Source organism: Mastomys coucha, unplaced genomic scaffold, assembly GCF_008632895.1.
Source record: "Mastomys coucha isolate ucsf_1 unplaced genomic scaffold, UCSF_Mcou_1 pScaffold22, whole genome shotgun sequence".
Taxonomy (NCBI): Eukaryota; Metazoa; Chordata; class Mammalia; order Rodentia; family Muridae; genus Mastomys; species Mastomys coucha.
In genome coordinates this window covers 242556594-242574728 of record NW_022196905.1, presented here as the reverse complement: position 1 = coordinate 242574728, position 18135 = coordinate 242556594, and the positions used below count along the sequence as shown (strand labels likewise).

General features: G+C 46.2%; 1 protein-coding gene across 2 annotated transcripts in view; it reads left to right on the top strand.

Annotated features, from left to right (window-relative positions):
• Positions 1-251: 251 nt before the first annotated feature.
• The window catches only part of Dync1li2 (dynein cytoplasmic 1 light intermediate chain 2), a 24880-nt gene continuing 6996 nt past the window's right edge, over positions 252-18135 (top strand). Inside the window, exons 1-9 of one of the 2 annotated variants that reach the window (XM_031341102.1) lie at positions 252-604; positions 742-815; positions 2654-2770; positions 5660-5890; positions 12347-12516; positions 13333-13426; positions 14923-15058; positions 16958-17069; positions 17523-17582. In XM_031341102.1, coding sequence (XP_031196962.1) covers positions 498-604; positions 742-815; positions 2654-2770; positions 5660-5890; positions 12347-12516; positions 13333-13426; positions 14923-15058; positions 16958-17069; positions 17523-17582 — 1101 coding nt within the window. In that variant the 5' untranslated portion in view covers positions 252-497. The remainder of the gene's footprint in view (positions 605-741; positions 816-2653; positions 2771-5659; positions 5891-12346; positions 12517-13332; positions 13427-14922; positions 15059-16957; positions 17070-17522; positions 17583-18135) is intronic. The other variant, XM_031341103.1, reaches the window with a different exon arrangement.

The following is an 18135-nucleotide window of genomic DNA, read 5'->3' as shown; positions in this document are numbered from 1 at the left end:
TTCCCATTGCTGGTATGACAGGCATGCAAATCTATGTCCAGTCATTTTTTTGTGGATCTTCGTTCATGCTTGGCTACATCCCACCCCATTTTCTTTTAAACTTCTGAGCTGTAGTTTCCTCACCTCACTTATTAAGAATTAAGCAACATTCAAAGAGATCGTTTATAAATAAGTTGTCTAGCGTGAGTTCATTCCAAAGCTTGGGCTTGCCGCTTGTGGGGCTGCCCTGCAGGAGTCGCCAGCGCGCTCTCGGTCTGGCAGCGCCCGCGGCTCCACCTCCCGCGCAAGGCTGTCCAGCTGGCTGCCTGACCCAGCTACGTCCCTAGCTGCGGCGATCCCGCGACCGGCAGACGCACGCGGACACCGCCGGCCCGTCGGGACGCGCTGGATAACGAAGCTTCTGCGGCGTTGCGGGCGGGCAGCGCGGCCGGGCCGGGGTCCTTGCGGGTCCTCGGCGGGCCCGGGGGAGGGCCCTCTTTGTGGCTGCAGTTGGCAAGATGGCGCCGGTGGGGGTGGAGAAGAAGCTGCTGCTGGGTCCCAACGGGCCCGCAGTGGCGGCCGCCGGCGACCTGACCAGTGAAGAGGAGGAAGGCCAAAGTCTATGGTGAGGAGCGTTGAGAGCCGCAGTTGGCGCGGCCGGACCGGGAACCGGCCGGAGCGGGCAGGACCGTGGGCAGACATGACGGGCATTCATGGGCCGAGGCAGTCCCGCGCTGACCACTCTTGTCATTGTCGCCGCAGGTCTTCGATCTTGAGCGAAGTATCCACCCGTGCCAGGTCCAAGCTGCCGTCCGGCAAGAACATTCTGGTGTTCGGTGAGCAGCGGGGTACTACCCTGGGGCGCAGGGATGGGTCAGGCGGCGCCCCTCCCACAGGTTCCAGGCTTCTCCACCCTTACCGCCTGCTTGTCGCTTGCCTGCCTGGGAGGGCAGGGTGGACTCTAGCGGGGTAGCCGGAGAGTCTCCAAGTCCACACCTCTATTGACCCCCTAGAATGCAGCTCCGTGTGGAATCCAGTGATGTGGCGTGGGTTTGTGGCACATTCCTTCAGTCATTTGTCTGAGCCTTCTTCAGCCTTGACTCGGTTTATCGGTTAGCCTTGTGCTCACCAAGTTGAGCATGTGGAGGAAGAAAAAAGAGGATGTGCAGGCTGGATGGAGAAGATGAGGGAACTAGGTGACCCGGACTGGGAACTGAGATGATGTACAAAGCCTTTAAAGTCCTCGTGAGCAGGCAGCAGAGCTTGGGAGTCAGCCCCAAGAACTTTCTTGCATTAGTCCTGCCCTCACTGTCAGGTTGCTCAGTCAGTCATTTAACCTCTCTGGTTTCAGTTATCTAATACAAATGAAAGGCATTATATGCATTCACCTGCAACACTGTGGAGTGGAACTGAGGGCTGAGCAGTGGGACAGTACAGACAGCCTTAGACACGCTGCAAGAATCCCAGTTGAGCAGAGCAGAGGCAGATGTGTGTGTGGTTGCATCGCATCTTTCCTGTCAAGAGCAGACTGTTGTGGGCGCATCACACTGTTTGATGTGTTGAGAGAGAGCTTGTGGAATCAGGTGTTTTGAAGGGTAATCGCCTAGGTACAAGCACACTGAGATAACTGGGTGAAGCGTTTGGACACTGTTAGAAACTTTATGCAATAGAGGATAGAATGAGGTCAGATCCTGAAAGTCTAAAGGACTAATCGTCTTTCCTGGAGACTCCTGATTTTCAGATTTTATCTTCCTCCACCTTCCCCAAGCCTTATGGAAATAACTGCATGGTGATGCCCATGTGTTTCCCTCATCCAAGTGATGGCCAATGTGGTAGGTTATAGCCAGGTATGCACTTTAGGGAGGTAGCTCAGGCTTCAATGGCCAGCTATATTAGAATGAGCAGGAGCTGAGGCCAGGCAGGCAGGCACTCTTCGTGGTCCCAGTGGGTTGTGGCCATCGTGAAAAAGGTGAGCATTGTGGACTGCCTTTCCTTTCTCATGTTCTCAAATTCCATAGTATTGAATCCAAGGATGCCCAGTGATGTTTGGTAATGGTTCTAGTTCATGTTTAGAGGTTATCTTTGAGGGGGAGTGTGTTGGCTGTGTATAGTCCTAGGGAGATGAGAAAGCACTTGCTACTGAGACTGTACTTAGGAGTTCTGCCTAGGTTGGTAATCCCCCTCCCTGTTTCCAAGCCTTTAGGATGCTTGTGATGTTCTACACATCAGATGTGTGTAAATTACACAAGCCTCATGACTTGAGGCAGAACCAGATTTTTATTTTAGTGTTCCTAGACTTTTGGGAGTAGTTGTGTTTCAAAGAGTTCTTGCTTTTACTGTGGCGAAGATTTATTTTGTGAGAAACTAGCCCCACCTCTGACTTTCACTTCTCTGGCTGGCTGTCTTAGAAAATGTAGGTAGAGCTGGTGGGTTTGCAGTATTCCTTCCCTTGTGAAGCAAAGAGAATTTCAGCAGAAGGTCATTTGGGATCTCGGGTTGGCTGCCTCTGCCAGTCACTCTTAAAAGCAGGTCTCCTTTGTTCATGAGGGCTGGTGAGACCTTAGCAGGCTTGCTTGAGATTCCTGGTTATTCCTTATGTTGGTGTTATGACCGGGCTGTCTTTGCGTTGAGGATACACAGTACACTTTTGTCTTCTTGCAAATGTCCTTTGTAGGTGAAGATGGTTCTGGTAAAACAACTCTCATGACCAAACTCCAAGGAGCAGAGCATGGCAAAAAAGGAAGAGGCTTAGAGTATCTTTACCTCAGTGTTCATGATGAGGACCGCGACGGTGAGTGACTGTTACTCCATCAGAAGGTAACATGTAGGGCTCTGAGTCCTGCTTGCCTGGGCACTCTCAGCTATCTGGTACACCCAAAGACAATGGTGAAGTGTATGACATTTGCAAGACTTTTGTCACTTTTTGGTTTTTGTTTTTTTGGTTTTTGTTTTTGTTTTTGTTTTTGTATTTTTGAGACAGGGTCTCCTGTGGCCCTGGCTAGCCTGGAACTCTCTACGTAGACCAGGCTGGCCTTGAACGCTCAGAGATATTACTCTGTAATGACTCCTTTATAATTTTTCAGGTTTTATGTTCAGCTCTTTCCATGACTGTAGAATAGTTATTGGTGCCTGGGTCTTTTTTTCCTGTGAGAAAGTTTATAGTCTCGAGATGAAGTGTATGGGTTAATTTTTGGTTTTTTTTTTTTTCTGTTTGCTTTTGTCCATTTAAATACTAGTGATCATGATGTTAGGGTGTTTTTATAACATGTTCTCCTACTTCCTTATTGTTAAACTGAAGAAAATAAAAGCCGCTCTAGCACTGAAGCTCTGTCCTCTCTCTGTGTAGTAGAGGACATAAAGGCTCTTCCTAAAGCTTGGGCACCTCCTTGTGCTAATTAAGATCTCCAGGGATTTTACCCTTGATCCCTTGACTTCATCTTGTTGAACATTCCTTAATGGTCCTGAAAAGAAGGCAGAATTTCGGCCTGGTGTCAAGGCCTCTGTCAGAATAAGCATCAAATGTCTTGTCTAGACCCATTGGCATGTGCTTGCATAACTGAGGCCGCTAAATCAACCCTAGAGGACCTGGCATGTTTGCATCTTTTGCTTCCTGCCTTTGCAGGCCATCACACGGGTGGGAAGACCTTGGGTTTAAGAGCCAGAGCAAACTGGTTCAGAATGCCATGCCTGTGTTCAGCAGTTTTGTGGCTTCTGGTTACTAGCTTAACCATACTTCCATTTCCTCCTGTGAGGAAGAGGATGCTGGTGCATTTTGCCGGTGGACAGAGTGTGTGGTTGTGAGAGGAGCACCGGAGACATGGTGAAAGCCTTCCTGCCTTGGTGAAAGGGCAGACTGTGGTAGATGCTCTGAGCCCCTTTATCCTCTGGTGTTTCCAAGACTGAGGCACATTCAGGACAGAGCGTTGTCCCAGTAACTGCGTTTGCATGTCTTTGAGTTGAAGTTTATTCTAATATCAAGTTCAGATTTTCATGAAAGCTTTTCCTTTCTGTATTTATAGAACTTTCTCTTTCGGCTGTTTACCTACAAGAATCCTTGTTTGATGGAAGAGTTGCCCTTACCTGAGGTTAATCATATGTCTTGCATCCCTAGTCTTTTTAATTGTGGGATATGACTGGGTTGTAAGTACACATTTCACGGGCAGTCACCTGCTAAAGGAACTAGTCTCTGGTTGTATCTGGGCTGTGGTAGGATATTATATGTCAGAGGACCGCCGCCTCTCAGTTAGAGAGATACTTTGTCTACTGCTGCATGGGATGTGTGATCCCCACATATGGGGGGAGCCATGTATAGTTGACATTGAACAGAAAGCTGAAGAAACTGTGCTTGCTGATGGGTAGGCATACAAACCTCAGATTTTTGAGTACAAAGAATATTGGGAGTCGATTAACAGACCCAGACTAAAAACACTAAAATATACTGGTTTGGGACCAGTGAGGTAAAAGTCACTGGCTGCCAAGAGAGCCTGAGTTTGATCCCTGAGACCCATGTGATGAGAGGAATGACTCCACTGGTTGACCTCCAACTTCATTGTGGGACCTTCACCTGTTCCTACCTTCGCCTGTGCTCTGAGGAGCACACACAGCTCTAGATAAATGGTATAAAAAATTTTAAGTAGGAGCTGGAGAGATGGGTCACTCGTGTTCTTCAGAGGACCCATCCCAGCACCATGTCTGGTGGCTCACAGTGGTTCATAACTCTAGTTTCAGGGGATCCAAGGCCTCTGGTCCCTGAGAGCACTTGTACTCCTGTGCATATAACCACATGTAGGCGGGGCACACACATAACTAAAAATAATAAAAATAAATTTAAAATTTTTTAAAATAATTTAGATGCTGGAAGTACAGCTAAATGTAGATAACCTTTATGTTCAAACTCATCAAAATGCATTTTTATAGATATTAAAGCTAAAGAAAGATAGATTTTAAAAGTCTCTGTTGGGAAAGGAAGTTAATGAAATGATTTGATATTAGGAGTTCCCTCTATCAAGGTACTTTTATAGAAAACATAATTAAGGAATATGTTTGAAATGTTCTAAAAATATCCTATTCATTTAGAGAATTATCTTCCATAGTTGAATTATCAGAGTTCCCAGTTCTTAGTATATTTTGTTTCAGCTGTATCTTAAGATCTCCCTTTAGTCCACTTGGATTATTCTCAAGCCAGTGTCAGACATTAATAGCATTTCATTTGTAAGTACTTCCATAAGTATATGTAAAAGGTAAAGATGCTTGGGATGTTAACTGATTATCCTGACAGCACGTCTGTCGTTACTTAGTGTGACAAGTGCACACAGAAGGGTTTGTTCGCTCAGCATGCTCACAGATAACTGGTATCTTAGGACAGTGGATCATTTAGACTGAGGGGACAGTTCATCAATAAACGTTTGTGTCCTTTGGTTGTTATCAACAGCTAATTATTCTCACTCTGCTCCTTAGAGTCTGTTGAGACCTTAGTTAGAGAGTCACCCTGTGTGGTTATCTAAACCTTTAAAAGCCTAGGCAGTTATTCTGCACTGGGCCCGGTTCGCCAGCCACCGGGTATTTGGCCCTGCTGGGCTGCACTCTCTGTATGAATTTATTCCCTTCCTAATGCTGCAGTTCTCATAGCTGTGCAGATAATCTCTGTTGGGTGATAATGTAGCTTCATCTCTCTCCCCAGATCACACGCGCTGCAATGTATGGATTTTAGATGGAGACCTCTACCACAAAGGCCTGCTGAAATTTGCAGTTTCAGCGGAGTCTCTGCGGGAGACCCTGGTCATTTTTGTTGCAGACATGTCTCGACCCTGGACTATAATGGAGTCTCTACAGAAGTGGGCTAGTGTTTTACGGGAGCACATTGACAAGATGAAGATTCCACCAGAGGAAATGAGGGATCTGGAACGGAAATGTGAGTAAAACTCACTAGTCTTCTTGGATTATTGGGGCCACCTTCTTCCTTTTCAGGCAAGGGGGTTTACTTGGGATAGACGTTGCTTTTGTTTTGAAATACTTGTCTCAATTATTGAAATTCAGTTATCAAGAAAGTTTGCAGGAGTTAGGGGAGCTTGCTGCTCTCGCAGAGAACCCAGGTTCAGTTCCCAGCACCCTTACTAGTCCGCTCACAACTGCCTAGAGCTCCCATTTCCGGAGGATCTAGTCACTAGCATGCCTACAGGGAACATACACTCAGGCACGCAAGGGCATGCACAAATACAAATAAGTAAATAGATAAATAAATAATAAAAAAGAATACTTTGGCCTGATGTGCTCGTGTGTGCCTTTGATCCCAGTGCAGTGGAGGCAGAGCAGGTAGAGTTTGTGTCAGTAGGAAGGTTTGCTTGTTTTGGCTTACAGTTTCAGAGGTCTCAGTCCATGGTCACTTGGCTGTTTCTGGACCTGTGGTGAGGCCGTCTGTCATTGCAGAAGGGAGGCAAAGGGGTAGAGAGAAGGGGAAAGGATCACCTTCAAGGCCTGCCTGCAGGGCTTCTTTCCCTTGGGTATGTCCCCCCTTCTAACCACTGAGCCGGGAGCACACGAGTAGAAATCTACTGAGAGCTTAGTGCATTTCTCTTCAGTCGTGCCTCAGTGATGCCATCAGCTAGGGACAGAATCTTTGAGGTCGTTTCTCCTCAAACCCTGAGCCCACGTTTCTGGAATCCCAGGGAGATCCCATATCTCCTCTTGTTGACGGGTTTAATAAAAACCCCAAAGAAGAGAATCTTTCACTTCTGACTAGTTTCTTTTGGAATCTAGCAAATGTGATTGCATTCAGGGATAGCAAGATTGTTTTCAGTGAGAGGGGCCATTAAAAATACCATAAAGGTTATTTTAGGTTTAAAACCCTTCTGAGAACAAAGAAGGCACAAATTAAAGGAAGTTTGGTGAGTTTTCAAATGTGCCTCAGAAGCTTGTTTTTCCTTCCTTTGCTTCTGTGCAGTTACATCAGCCTCTGTCCCTATGCCAGGGAAATGGGAGGGGCAGGGAGCGGAACCGGCAGCCGCAGCGTCTTGGCCGGTGTGCGCTTGGCTGCCCTGGCTCAGTGCCATGGGATGACATCACCCCCTTTGGTGAATTGATGAGGGCTCTGGAGCATGGCACACAGTATTTGCACACTAACTGTCGGGAAAGTTGGATGGTGCTTCTCACATGGACTTTCCTACTGTATGTCTCCTGTTGCACACTTCGTCTTGCCCCTGTCCATCATCAGCTCAGCCGGAGCTTAACACCTTACTCTGCCCTTGGTTGCGTATGTGCCTCCTGGCCCATCCACACATGGGTATCATGATTGCCATGCCGTTCATCTCACCTCTCTTCAACCACTGACCTTTTTAGATAATGCCTCTTTTTCTTGCAAAACAGAGATGCTAAAGACAGCTCAGCAAAATAGTTCTGAGGCTGAAAAGCTGTTCCCAGACTACCGCACACGGCTTCCTACCCAGCCTAATGTGAGCTAATGTGCTGCAGACTTCAGCTTTGTGAACTCGAGTTTTTTGGGTTTGACAACCTTACAAAGGTTTATTAAAATAGAAAAAGCCACATCGGCCAAGGGTACCACTCTTTCTCAAATAAGGAAAGTGTTAGGTGCCGGGTGATGTTCTAGGTGCTCTGAGGATACAGCAGACAGGATACCTATTCTTGGGGAGCTTGTAGAGGAGACACTGAATTAATTTGATGGTCTTAGTCATTGGCGTCTATGTCACTGAAGATTAGATTCAGTGACATATGACAGAAAACTGGAGCAGAAAATGGCTTAAACAAGACTGAGGTTTATTTGTCATGGAAAGGAAATCTAAAGGCGGGCAGTTTACAAGTAGGGTGCGGCACTGGGAAGACAGCAGCTCGAGAACCCTGGCTCCCCTGGACTGAAGGCTTTTTCATTTTGAGGGTGTGGTTCTTTTCCTTTGACAACTAGAGCTTTAGCTATATGTTTGTGATCCAGGGAGCAACATGGAGATGGAGGAGAGGACAATGCTGAGGCGCACCTGCCTTCTCTCTTTTAAAGAGGTTAAGAGTAGAATCTTTTTGGCTTTTTGAAGAGCGTGTATGCTTGCAGTATGACTTTCAGAAGGTTCTCTCCTCCCACTGCAGGTACCACAGCTTGAACTCAGTGTTTCATATGAGCTCTTTTACTTGCTGACCACCCACCCCCTTGCTGGTCTAGAAAGTGTCTTAATTCTGTGTTGGGTTAGGGGAAAAGGAGAGAACACTAGAGGGCAGGGCATCTAGCAGTTGCTAAGCTGTGTCTGTGACTGAGCATCTCCACTCTCACTGTCTCTGGTCTGTGATATTTGCAGTGGTAGCCGTGCCTTTTTGCTTGGTGTTGAAGGAGTGCTTGTGTTCATGCTGGATTTAGCTTACTTTAGGAAGTAGTTAGTTCTTCATAATCTTGCTCAGAGGACTGCTGCCTTTCTGATTAATAAGACTCTCTAGTGTTTTCTTATTAAGATTTATTTTAGTTTTAACTATGGTGGGCACAGTTTGTATGCATGTGAATGCAGGTGCTAGCAGACCTCTCCGGGCCTCCTGGAGCTGGAGTTACAGGCGGGTGTTGGGCAGTGCTGGAAGTGAACTCAGTCCTTTGCAGGAGCAGGACGCGCTCTTAACTCCTGAGCACCTCTCCAGCTGCCTTTAGTATTGTTCTCAACAAGTGAGCACTGCTTTAGTCAGGTTCCTTTCAGCCTGTCTGCTGCGGAGCAGCTTTGTGATCAGCCACTGTGACCCAGAGCTGGCAGAGGGACAGCAACCTAGAGCAGCCAGAAGGCGGTGCTTGCTGCTGCAACAGCTGGACAAAGACAGTGTAAAGAAAGTTTGGTTTGTTTGGTTTGGTTTGGGCTGTTTGAGGGCCTCCAGTCCATCTTGTCGAGGAAAGGCCAGTGGCAGGAGCATCAGGCTGCTGCTGTTGGTCACAGTACATCTGATGCAGAGACTCTGGGATGGTGTAAATAAACCATAAACCATTCTGGAAATAACCTTATAGGCACACCTAGAGTGGTTTGTTTATTTGCTTATTTTTTAATGTAGGGTCTGTTTAGTTCTGGCTTACCTGGAGTTAACTGTATAGAGTGGGCTGGCCTTACAGAGATGAACCTGTGGCTCTTGACCCCTTTGGGGTTTGGACAACCCTCTCACCAGGTTGCATATCAAATGTTTACATTGTGATTCATAACAGCAAAAGTACAGTTATGAAGCAGCAAAGAAAATGATTGTCTAGTTGGGGGCCACCACAACATGAGGAGCTGTTTTGAAGAGTTGCAGCATTAGGAAGGTTGAGAACCACTGATTTAGAGTAACTAGTTTCCCTCAGGATTTGTAGGCTATTCTCACATGTGACATATGCAGAACACAGACCTGGAGGGCTCCTGGAATAGGTGCTCCGGCTGCTCCACCCCATCCCTTCCCACTGTTGCTTAGCTCACTTCTGTCTTGTTCCTGGCTCTGCCCTGCTCCCTGTCCTGTTGGGGAAGCCCTTGACAAATGCCTCCTCTGTTCTTGGGCAATCAGATGTCACCCTGACAGTTAACATCTGCATTTTTTATTGACTTGACTGTTAAAAGAATCTTTAATTCCTTTAAACTCCTACAACATCCTCAAATTTTCTGGTTATGTCCAACATAGAATGGAGATGAGGTTGATAGATTTCTTAATGTTGACAATAGTTTGACGCATGTGTGTTAGTCTCTGCCTTTGTGAGAACACACTTGAGGAAACAAAGAAAGGGATGTCGAGATGGCTCAGTCTATAGAATACTGCCTATGGAGCATGAGGACCAGAGTTTAATCCTCTTACCATGTAAGAGTGGGCTATGGTAGCACACAGTGGTAAGCCTAGCTCTAGGGAGGAGACAGGGAGATTCCTGAGGTTAGCCAGTCATGCTAAATTGGTGAATTCCAGGTTCAGTGAGAGCCCCTATGTCAAAAAGGAAGGTGAAGAGCAATTGAGTAAGACACCACACACAAGCACTTATGTGTACACAGACACACACACACACACACACACACACATACTGAGCTTTGTCTGGCTATGATTTCAGAGTTTGCATGCACTGGTGGCTCACTCTGTTGCTTTAGAAAAAAATTGCTCACCTGTTAGTAGATGGGGAACAGAAAGAGAAAAAAGGGCCTGAGGGTATAGCTCAGTTAATAGAGGGCTTGTCGGTTGGTAGAGGGCATGCATGAAGCCCTGGGTTCAGTACTACGTAAACCAGGCATTATAGCTCTGCTTATAATCCCAGCACTAGGAAGGTAGAGGCAGGAAGACCAGAAGTTCAAGGTCATCCCCAGCTATATATTGAGTTTGAGGTTAGCCTAGGCTACATAAGAACACACACACACACACACATACACACACACACACACACACACACACACACACACACACGTCAGGCAAGGGAGGAAGAGTGAGAAGAGAATGAGAGCAAGCCATAGTATATCCTTCAAAGGCATGCCCTTAACAACCTGCTTCTTTTATATAAGGCTCTACCCCCAGTAGCTCATTCAGCTGGAAATTCAGACATGAATTAATCCATTGATAAAATTAATGCCTTCTTAATCCAGCCACCTCTCAAAAGTACCACCAGCTGGAAACCTTCAACACACGAATCTTTTGGGGACCCTTCATGTCCAAACCACAGTACTTGTTACCTTTTAGTTTACCTGGGATTACTTGAAAGATCGTGTTCTTCTCAGTCATGCCAGAAGCACAGACAATGATAAACTAAAATCTCTCAGTTTTTAAAAAATGTTTGAAACCTGTTCTGTGGCTGTAGAAGAGAGTGTACATCTTTTTCTTGATTTTTCATAGTGATCTATCTGTCTGTCTGTCTGTCTATGTTTGTGCGGGGGTAGGGGCAGCTGTTCTGCTTGCATGCATGTGCACGATATGTGTGTAGTGTCCATAGAGACCAGAAGAGGGCGTCAGATCCTTTGGAACTGGAGTTACAGACACCGTTAGACATTGTGTGGGTGCTGCCTGTTGGCTTCTAAGCTAGGAGGGTCGTTTCCTATCATGTGAAGATCTGGATATGGCAGCATACGGCTGTAATCCTAACACTCAGGAGGCAGAGCGAGGGGATAGTAATTGCTGCAAGTTCAAGGCCAGTCTTGGTCTACATGGTGAGTTCCAGGTATCTAGTGAGACCCTTTCCAAATACAAATGACAAAAATCCATTGTCCTAACCCTGAAGTACTCATGTACAGGTTCTGGTCTGTAGGCTTTGTGTTCAGCTGGCTATGCGTGTTGTACTTGCTCATATTATATATGTGTACTGTATTCATCCATAGTGCTCATGGGAGACAGAAGAGATATTGTATTCCCTGAAACTGGAGTCACAGGTGGTTGTCAGTTTCCACATGGGTGCTAGGAACCAAGGCTGAGTCCTCTGCCGGATCTGCCCTCAGAGCCATTGCTCCAGCCCCCTAAGGGGCCTTTTAACCAAGATAACAAATGTGTGTACCAAGAAGCAGACATGTCACTCATGCTGTGTTAGGCACAGAAGGGACATGTGCACGGTATGTGTAACTTAAGTGCCCTGAAGACAAGGAGGAACTGTGACCTGTGCCTGGCACTCACATGGTCTTGCTTGCTTCTCTATGGAAGTGACATGCTCCTCTGGAATTCAGAGTATAGGCATTTAGTAGCTTTTCTAATGAAGACTCTGACAAGTTGTATTACTGCGACTTCCAGTGCTCACCTAGGAAGGAATGGTGCGGCTGTCTGGCACTGTGACAAATGGAGGATGCATAAGAAAAGTGTGTGCATTGTGCAGGGGCGTTATTTTATTTTATTTTATTTTATTTATTTATTTTGGTTTTTCGAGACAGGGTTTCTCTGTGTAGCCCTGGCTGTCCTGGAACTCACTCTGTAGACCAGGCTGGCCTCGAACTCAACCTGCTTCTGCCTCCCAAGTGCTGGGATTAAGGGCGTGCGCCACCACCGCCTGGCGCAGGGGAGTTATTAGTGGTGGTGTACTTTGCTTTGTTTTATTTTTGGTGGTTTTTATAATGAAAACTAATAGGAGCTTAAGAACATTAAGAACGTGGGCTGGAGCTCTGTGCTAGACTGCTTGCCGAGCACATGAAAAATCTCAGGTTTGAGCCACAGTACTATTCTTAAAACCAGAACATTGCAGACCTGTTTAGGAATTGGAGGAAATTGAAGGTGTCAAGGTCTGCTGCACTTGCAGCTCGCAGCTCAGTAGACGTGAGAGCGGGTGTTTTGCATCATGGTCCCTAAACCCTAAAGCTGCAACCTCTGCCATGCATAGATGATTTTGTTTTATATTTGTTATTACCTTTTTATTACCTTAATTTTCTAAGCCTAAGATGTTTCTATTTATATCTGTATAATTTTTCTTTTTCCTCTGTAGTTATGAAAGATTTTCAAGATTACATCGAGCCTGAAGAAGGTTGTCAAGGTTCCCCACAGAGAAGAGGGCCTCTGACCTCAGGCTCAGATGAAGACAGTGTTGCCCTCCCTCTGGGTGACAATGTGCTGACTCATAACCTAGGGATCCCAGTGTTGGTGGTGTGCACAAAGGTACGTCCAGGGAATTCTGAGCTTGGCTGGCTTTGCACAGTGAACAAGAAAGAGTTTTAGAAGCTTTGATGGAGTTTCTTCTCAAGGGAGAATTGAGCTTATTCGGGATTCATTAAGGTACACTGAGTGGGTCAGGGTAGACGACACTGTCATTTTTATGCGGCTGCAGGGTTGACGGTCGGTACTTAGTTCAGAAAGCCTTGTTGAAGTGGTGGCACATGCCTTTAATCCCAGCACTTGGGAGGCAGAGGCAGGCGGATTTCTGAGTTCGAGGCCAGCCTGGGGTATACAGAGAAAACCCTGTCTCGAAAAAACAAAAACAAACAAACAAACAAAAAACCAAACAAACAGAAAGCCCTGTTGACTTCATGGGCAAACTCAAGGTAAAGTAGTTTGTTTAAGGTTCTAGTTCATCTGGTCCAGACTGCTGGTGAGATAGAATAATGAAGTAGAAATAGAAATTAAGCTTCATTTTAGCTTTAAAAATATCTTGGATTTCAAAGTTGTGTTAATCCTAGTTTTTACTAGGCAACCTTGTTGCCCAGCTGCCGCTTCTTCCTGTTTCACGCTGGTCTTGAGATCGACCAGGTACAGTGCCCAGAAGGGGAAGCACAGTGCCCAGTGCACAGCAGGGTGACCTCATTTGATGTTGGAAACACTTATGGGATGATCAGGCCTATTGTGTCTGTACTTTGTGTATAACTGAGGCCCAGAATGAAAGAGAACTCTCTCATTCTTTTACTCTTTTCTAACACCTGGACTCCTGAGCAGAAAAGCAGAGCGCTAACATTCCTCTTGGTTCTGTCTCTCCTGCAGTGTGATGCAGTGAGCATCTTGGAGAAGGAGCATGATTACAGGGACGAGCACCTGGACTTCATCCAGGCACACCTGCGGAGATTCTGCCTCCAGTGTATCCTTGGGGTGCTGTACCGGGCTCCGGAGCACAGTCTTGCCTCCAAAGCCCCTCCTCAACACAAAGTAGCCCTTTATTTTTCTTTTCTTTCTTTCTTTCTTTCTTTCTTTCTTTCTTTCTTTCTTTCTTTCTTTCTTTTTTTTCATTTCACTTAATTATTTGAGGGTGGGACACATGAGTGTGGGGGTTAGTTTTCTTCCATCACGTGGGTTCCAAGTCAAATTTAGATTGTCAGGTGTGGCAGCAAGCACCCTTATTCAAGCGCTAACCCATCTTGCCTATCTCAAGGGGTAGATTTTGCCATGGGGCGGGGCAGGGGGTTGATGGGGAATTGTAATCTTTTTATTAGTTTTATAATTTTGCTATGTTGGAATTTTGGAATTTTTTTTTTTTTAAGATTTACTTATTTATTATATGTAAGTACACTGTAGCTGTCTTCAGACGCACCAGAAGAGGGCGTCAGATCTCATTATGGGTGGTTGTGAGCCACCATGTGGTTGCTGAGATTTGAACTCATGACCTTCCGAAGAGCAGTCGGTGCTCTTCCCCACTGAGCCATCTCACCAGCCCGGAATTTTGGAATTTTATACATAACAACTTAGGCATGTCTTTGTTCAGTTTGGAAGTATTACGGATTTTTTTTCTCTTGTTTTGTTTTGTTTTTTGACAGAGTCTCACTGTATCACCCAGGCTGGCCTGCAGCTTGTGATCCTCTGCCCCAGCTGTTTGAGTGCTTGGATTACAAGCATGTGCTGCATACCCAACGTAGTTGTTTTGTTTTGTTTTGTTTTGTTTTTTAAATGAGGGTTTTGAGAAACATTGTTTTGTTTGTTTCTTTCATTTTTTTTTTTTTTTAAGATTTATTTATTGTTATATGTAATTCACTGTAACTGTCTTCAGACACACTAGAAGAGGGTATCAGATCTCATTATGGGTGATTATGAGCCACCATGTGGTTGCTGGGATTTGAACTCAGGACCTTTGGAAGAGCAGTCAGTGCTCTTAACCACTGAGCCATCTCTCCAGCCCAGTTGTTTTGTTTTTAAGGCTACACTTTTGATAGGCTTTCGTATTAAGAAACTGATGCATGGTTAGGAGGTGGTGGCGCACGCCTTTAGTCCCAGCACTTGGGAGGCAGAGGCAGGCGGATTTCTGAGTTCGAGGCAAGCCTGGTCTACAGAGTGAGTTCCAGGACAGCCAGGGCTACTCAGAGAAACCCTGTCTCGAAAAACCAACAAAACAAAACAGAAAGCAGCTTCAGGAATGGGCAGCACTCTTAAGTATTAAAAAAGAGGAACAGCTGCATCCTACCACAGCCTCAGCTTGGAGTATTTCTTTATTGTGGCTCTCTGCTCCCTCTGTAGTTTTGAAAGTTGCATGCTTTGTTACTCGCATGCAGATAAAACAAATCACCTGGTGCTTAAAAGATTATGCTTTTGTGCGATTGGGTTTTGTCTCACAATGAATTGGTTTTCCTTAAGCAAATTGATTAGATGGCGCTGCCTTGATTTACACCTCAGTGAAGGAAGAGAAAAACCTTGACTTGCTGTATAAGTACATTGTTCATAAAACATATGGTTTCCACTTTACCATACCCGCCTTAGTTGTGGAAAAGGATGCAGTTTTTATGTGAGTTCTTTAGAAATGATGGCGCTTTGCTCTTCTCTTTATTGGTCCATGTGCTGCGCGTGCGCCTTTTCAGCGCCGGTGCTTCTGTCAGAAAGAGTGCCTGGGCTGGCCCTCCGGTGCTAGGCAGGTGCAACTTCCCCTCTCTGCTCCTGCATTGGCTCGTTGGGCTTAAGGGAAGTGGGTGGTGTGGTCAGACGTGCCGCATTCCTTCATTGAAAGAAAGTTGCCCGACTGTAAGCAAGCCATTTTGTGCACTTACCGTCAGCTCTGGTGAGGCATTGGCTGTGAGGAGAAGTTAGAGATTTCAGTGCGGTGACCCACAGTGGCTTATGTGAGAGCATCTGGTGACTGCCCTTGACAGGGGTGACTGCGAGCATCTTCTCAGTGTCCCCATCAGTGTGGGCCTCAGCTCTGCTTGCTACTTGCTGGCGTCTGCATTTTACAGCCTCTGGGATTGGTCTTCCTGCCAGACATTTGGGTGCCCTGTTTTCCTGAATCTGTGTCTTTTCTCTCAGGAGAGAATCAGGTTGCTCTGTCTGCATATGATGGTGCTGTGGTCTTACATTAGCAGATTGATGTGGATTTGATAGACTCTGGACTTGACAGTAACAGTTGTTCATTCAGCAGGCTTTTCACAGCACCCCCTAGGTACCCAGGTTTCCTACCAAGGACACAGAAATGAATGGGATACACCCCTGTTAACAGCACAGAAACAGACATGTTCTGAGGCGGAGGGGACAGCAGTGGGTTAGTGGAACGGGGGCCAGAAGATGTGCTCCTGGAAGATGCTCGCTCTGTCTCAGGCAAACCAGCAGGAAGGGACCAAGGGCACCTATGAAAGGCTGAAAGTTCGAGAGCCAGGTGCTTCAGGAAAATTAAACAGGTTACCTCCTGCATATTAGGAGAGTCTCACTCAGACTGTCCATACCCTAGCTCTGAAGAATCGCCCAGAACACCAGATAGGCACTAAAGCAGAAACTCAATGAATGGTCTGCTTCTTGTTCTCATTTAGTTCTTAATTACGTGGTCCTGAAGCAGGAGTTAGGGCTAGTGTGAGATGGGGACGCATCTTGTGTCTTCTTGAGGCTTATAGCATTGTAGGTCAGGATAGAAGCTCAGCTGTGTCCAGCCCCTTTTTTACTGTTGTGTCTCTTGCTGGTTACCTCTGTAGGAATTTGTAAGGTCAGCAAGGGTGTTTGGGAGAAGCATCCCGGATGGCACCGTCTTGGTAATATAACTAGGTCTGGGAGTTGAGGGAATGAGGGAGTTGTGAGAGCAGTCAGTTGTTGTTGTTGTTGTTGTCTAACTAGATAGAGCTTCTTGAGCTCAGAAGTGTGGACAGTATGTGGTTGCTGCTCTTCAGAATGGGAAGTGGGAAGTCTGATCCAACCTGTTGAGCTGTGTGACACTTACATAGGGACCTACAACTTCCTTGTGTCTCTTGTCAAGGACCCAGGATAGATGTAGGCCATAGCTTCCCCCTTGGCTTCAAGGCACATCTTCCATGCCAGCAAAATTAATGAACTATTCATAAGATAATTGGTATAAAGAAGTGTCGTCAAGAGGGCAAGAGGAGAGCCAAAGCCCAGGAGTAATGATCCTCTCTGGATGTCCTTCCTTTGTGCATTGTTGCTCTGAGCAGGGTCCTACTCAGCCCGTGTCCTTCCATTGGTTCCTTAGGCCTAGCTTCCCTGAGTGTCTGGAGCAGGATGTGTCACGTTGATCTGTGCCTCTTTGGCTTATGTACCCAGAGCTATAAGATACCGACAGCACCTCCAGACTTAGAGCCATGGAGAAGGACCTCACCCAGGAGTTTCTTATAATCTGAAACGTGTTTGAGATGTGTGTGGGAAGGCAGTCTCGGGCAAAGCCGGCTGATCTGTGTCTCCTTGCCTTTAGACCTGCAGGCTGGGACAATGAAAAGAAAATTGCTATTTTACATGAAAATTTTACAACCGTGAAGCCAGAAGATGCATATGAAGATTTTATAATAAAGCCTCCTGTGAGAAAGGTATCTCATTCAGTCCCTTGCAGGCATTATGTAGGTGGTCTGAAGTTAGGAAAATGAGACTTGCTGTTCCAGGAATGGCTAACTGTACGAAGTGTGGGTGGCGGGATGGCAGTGTCATGTCAGTTGTACTCGACTTTCCTTTATGTCCCAACAGCATTCCTACCACTCAGGAATTACTTTGGCCAGATCCCCTCCCTTCGGGGTCTCCTGCTTGAAGACTGATCTGGGAGGTGCTTACTGTTTAGGACTTGCCAGACTTAACAACACGAAAGGGTTACGTCCTATGGCTAGTTCTGGGAGAGCGTCTGTACCTAGTTAGAGCAATGTAACTACAGTCTCAAGAAGGATCCCCAAGCCCGTGTGAAGCCCACACTAAGATTCTTGTAGCATGAACTTTGACAGACATTTGATTATTTTCATTGCCTGTGGTCACAAACGTGTATCATTTCACAGCTGGTCCATGAGAAAGAGTTGGCAGCTGAGGATGAGCAGGTGTTCCTAATGAAACAACAGGTAAGAGGCCTCCTCTTGCATGGAATGCCATTTCTGGAGCAGGTTTGGGGACTGTGTGCTTGAGAGTATGCAGAGGCATGGAGGTTCAGTTGAGGTTTCCTCTTTCCCTACTTTCTCCACAGGTAGGGATTGGAGCACGTGCTTCATGATGCCTGCCTGAATTGCACATTATACTACAGGGATGGACTTAGTATGTTTTAATGCGCCCTGGAAAGATTGTCTGGCATACTTCTTGAGTGACAGTTTACCAAGTGGCCTGGTTCACTTGAATTTTTTTTTCCACAGTGCATAAAAGCAGTGGTACTGCAGTCCCTAATCTCAGCAATCATGAGGCAGAGGCAGGTAGATTTCTGTGAGTCTGAGGCCAGCCTGCTCTACAGAGGGAGTTCCAGGACAGCCAGGGCTTTTATACAGAGAAACTGTGTCTCGAAAAACATGCATACATACATTCACACACACACACACACACACACACACACACACACACACATATACATGGGGGCCAGAGAGAGAGAGAGAGAGAGAGAGAGAGAGAGAGAGAGAGAGAGAGAGA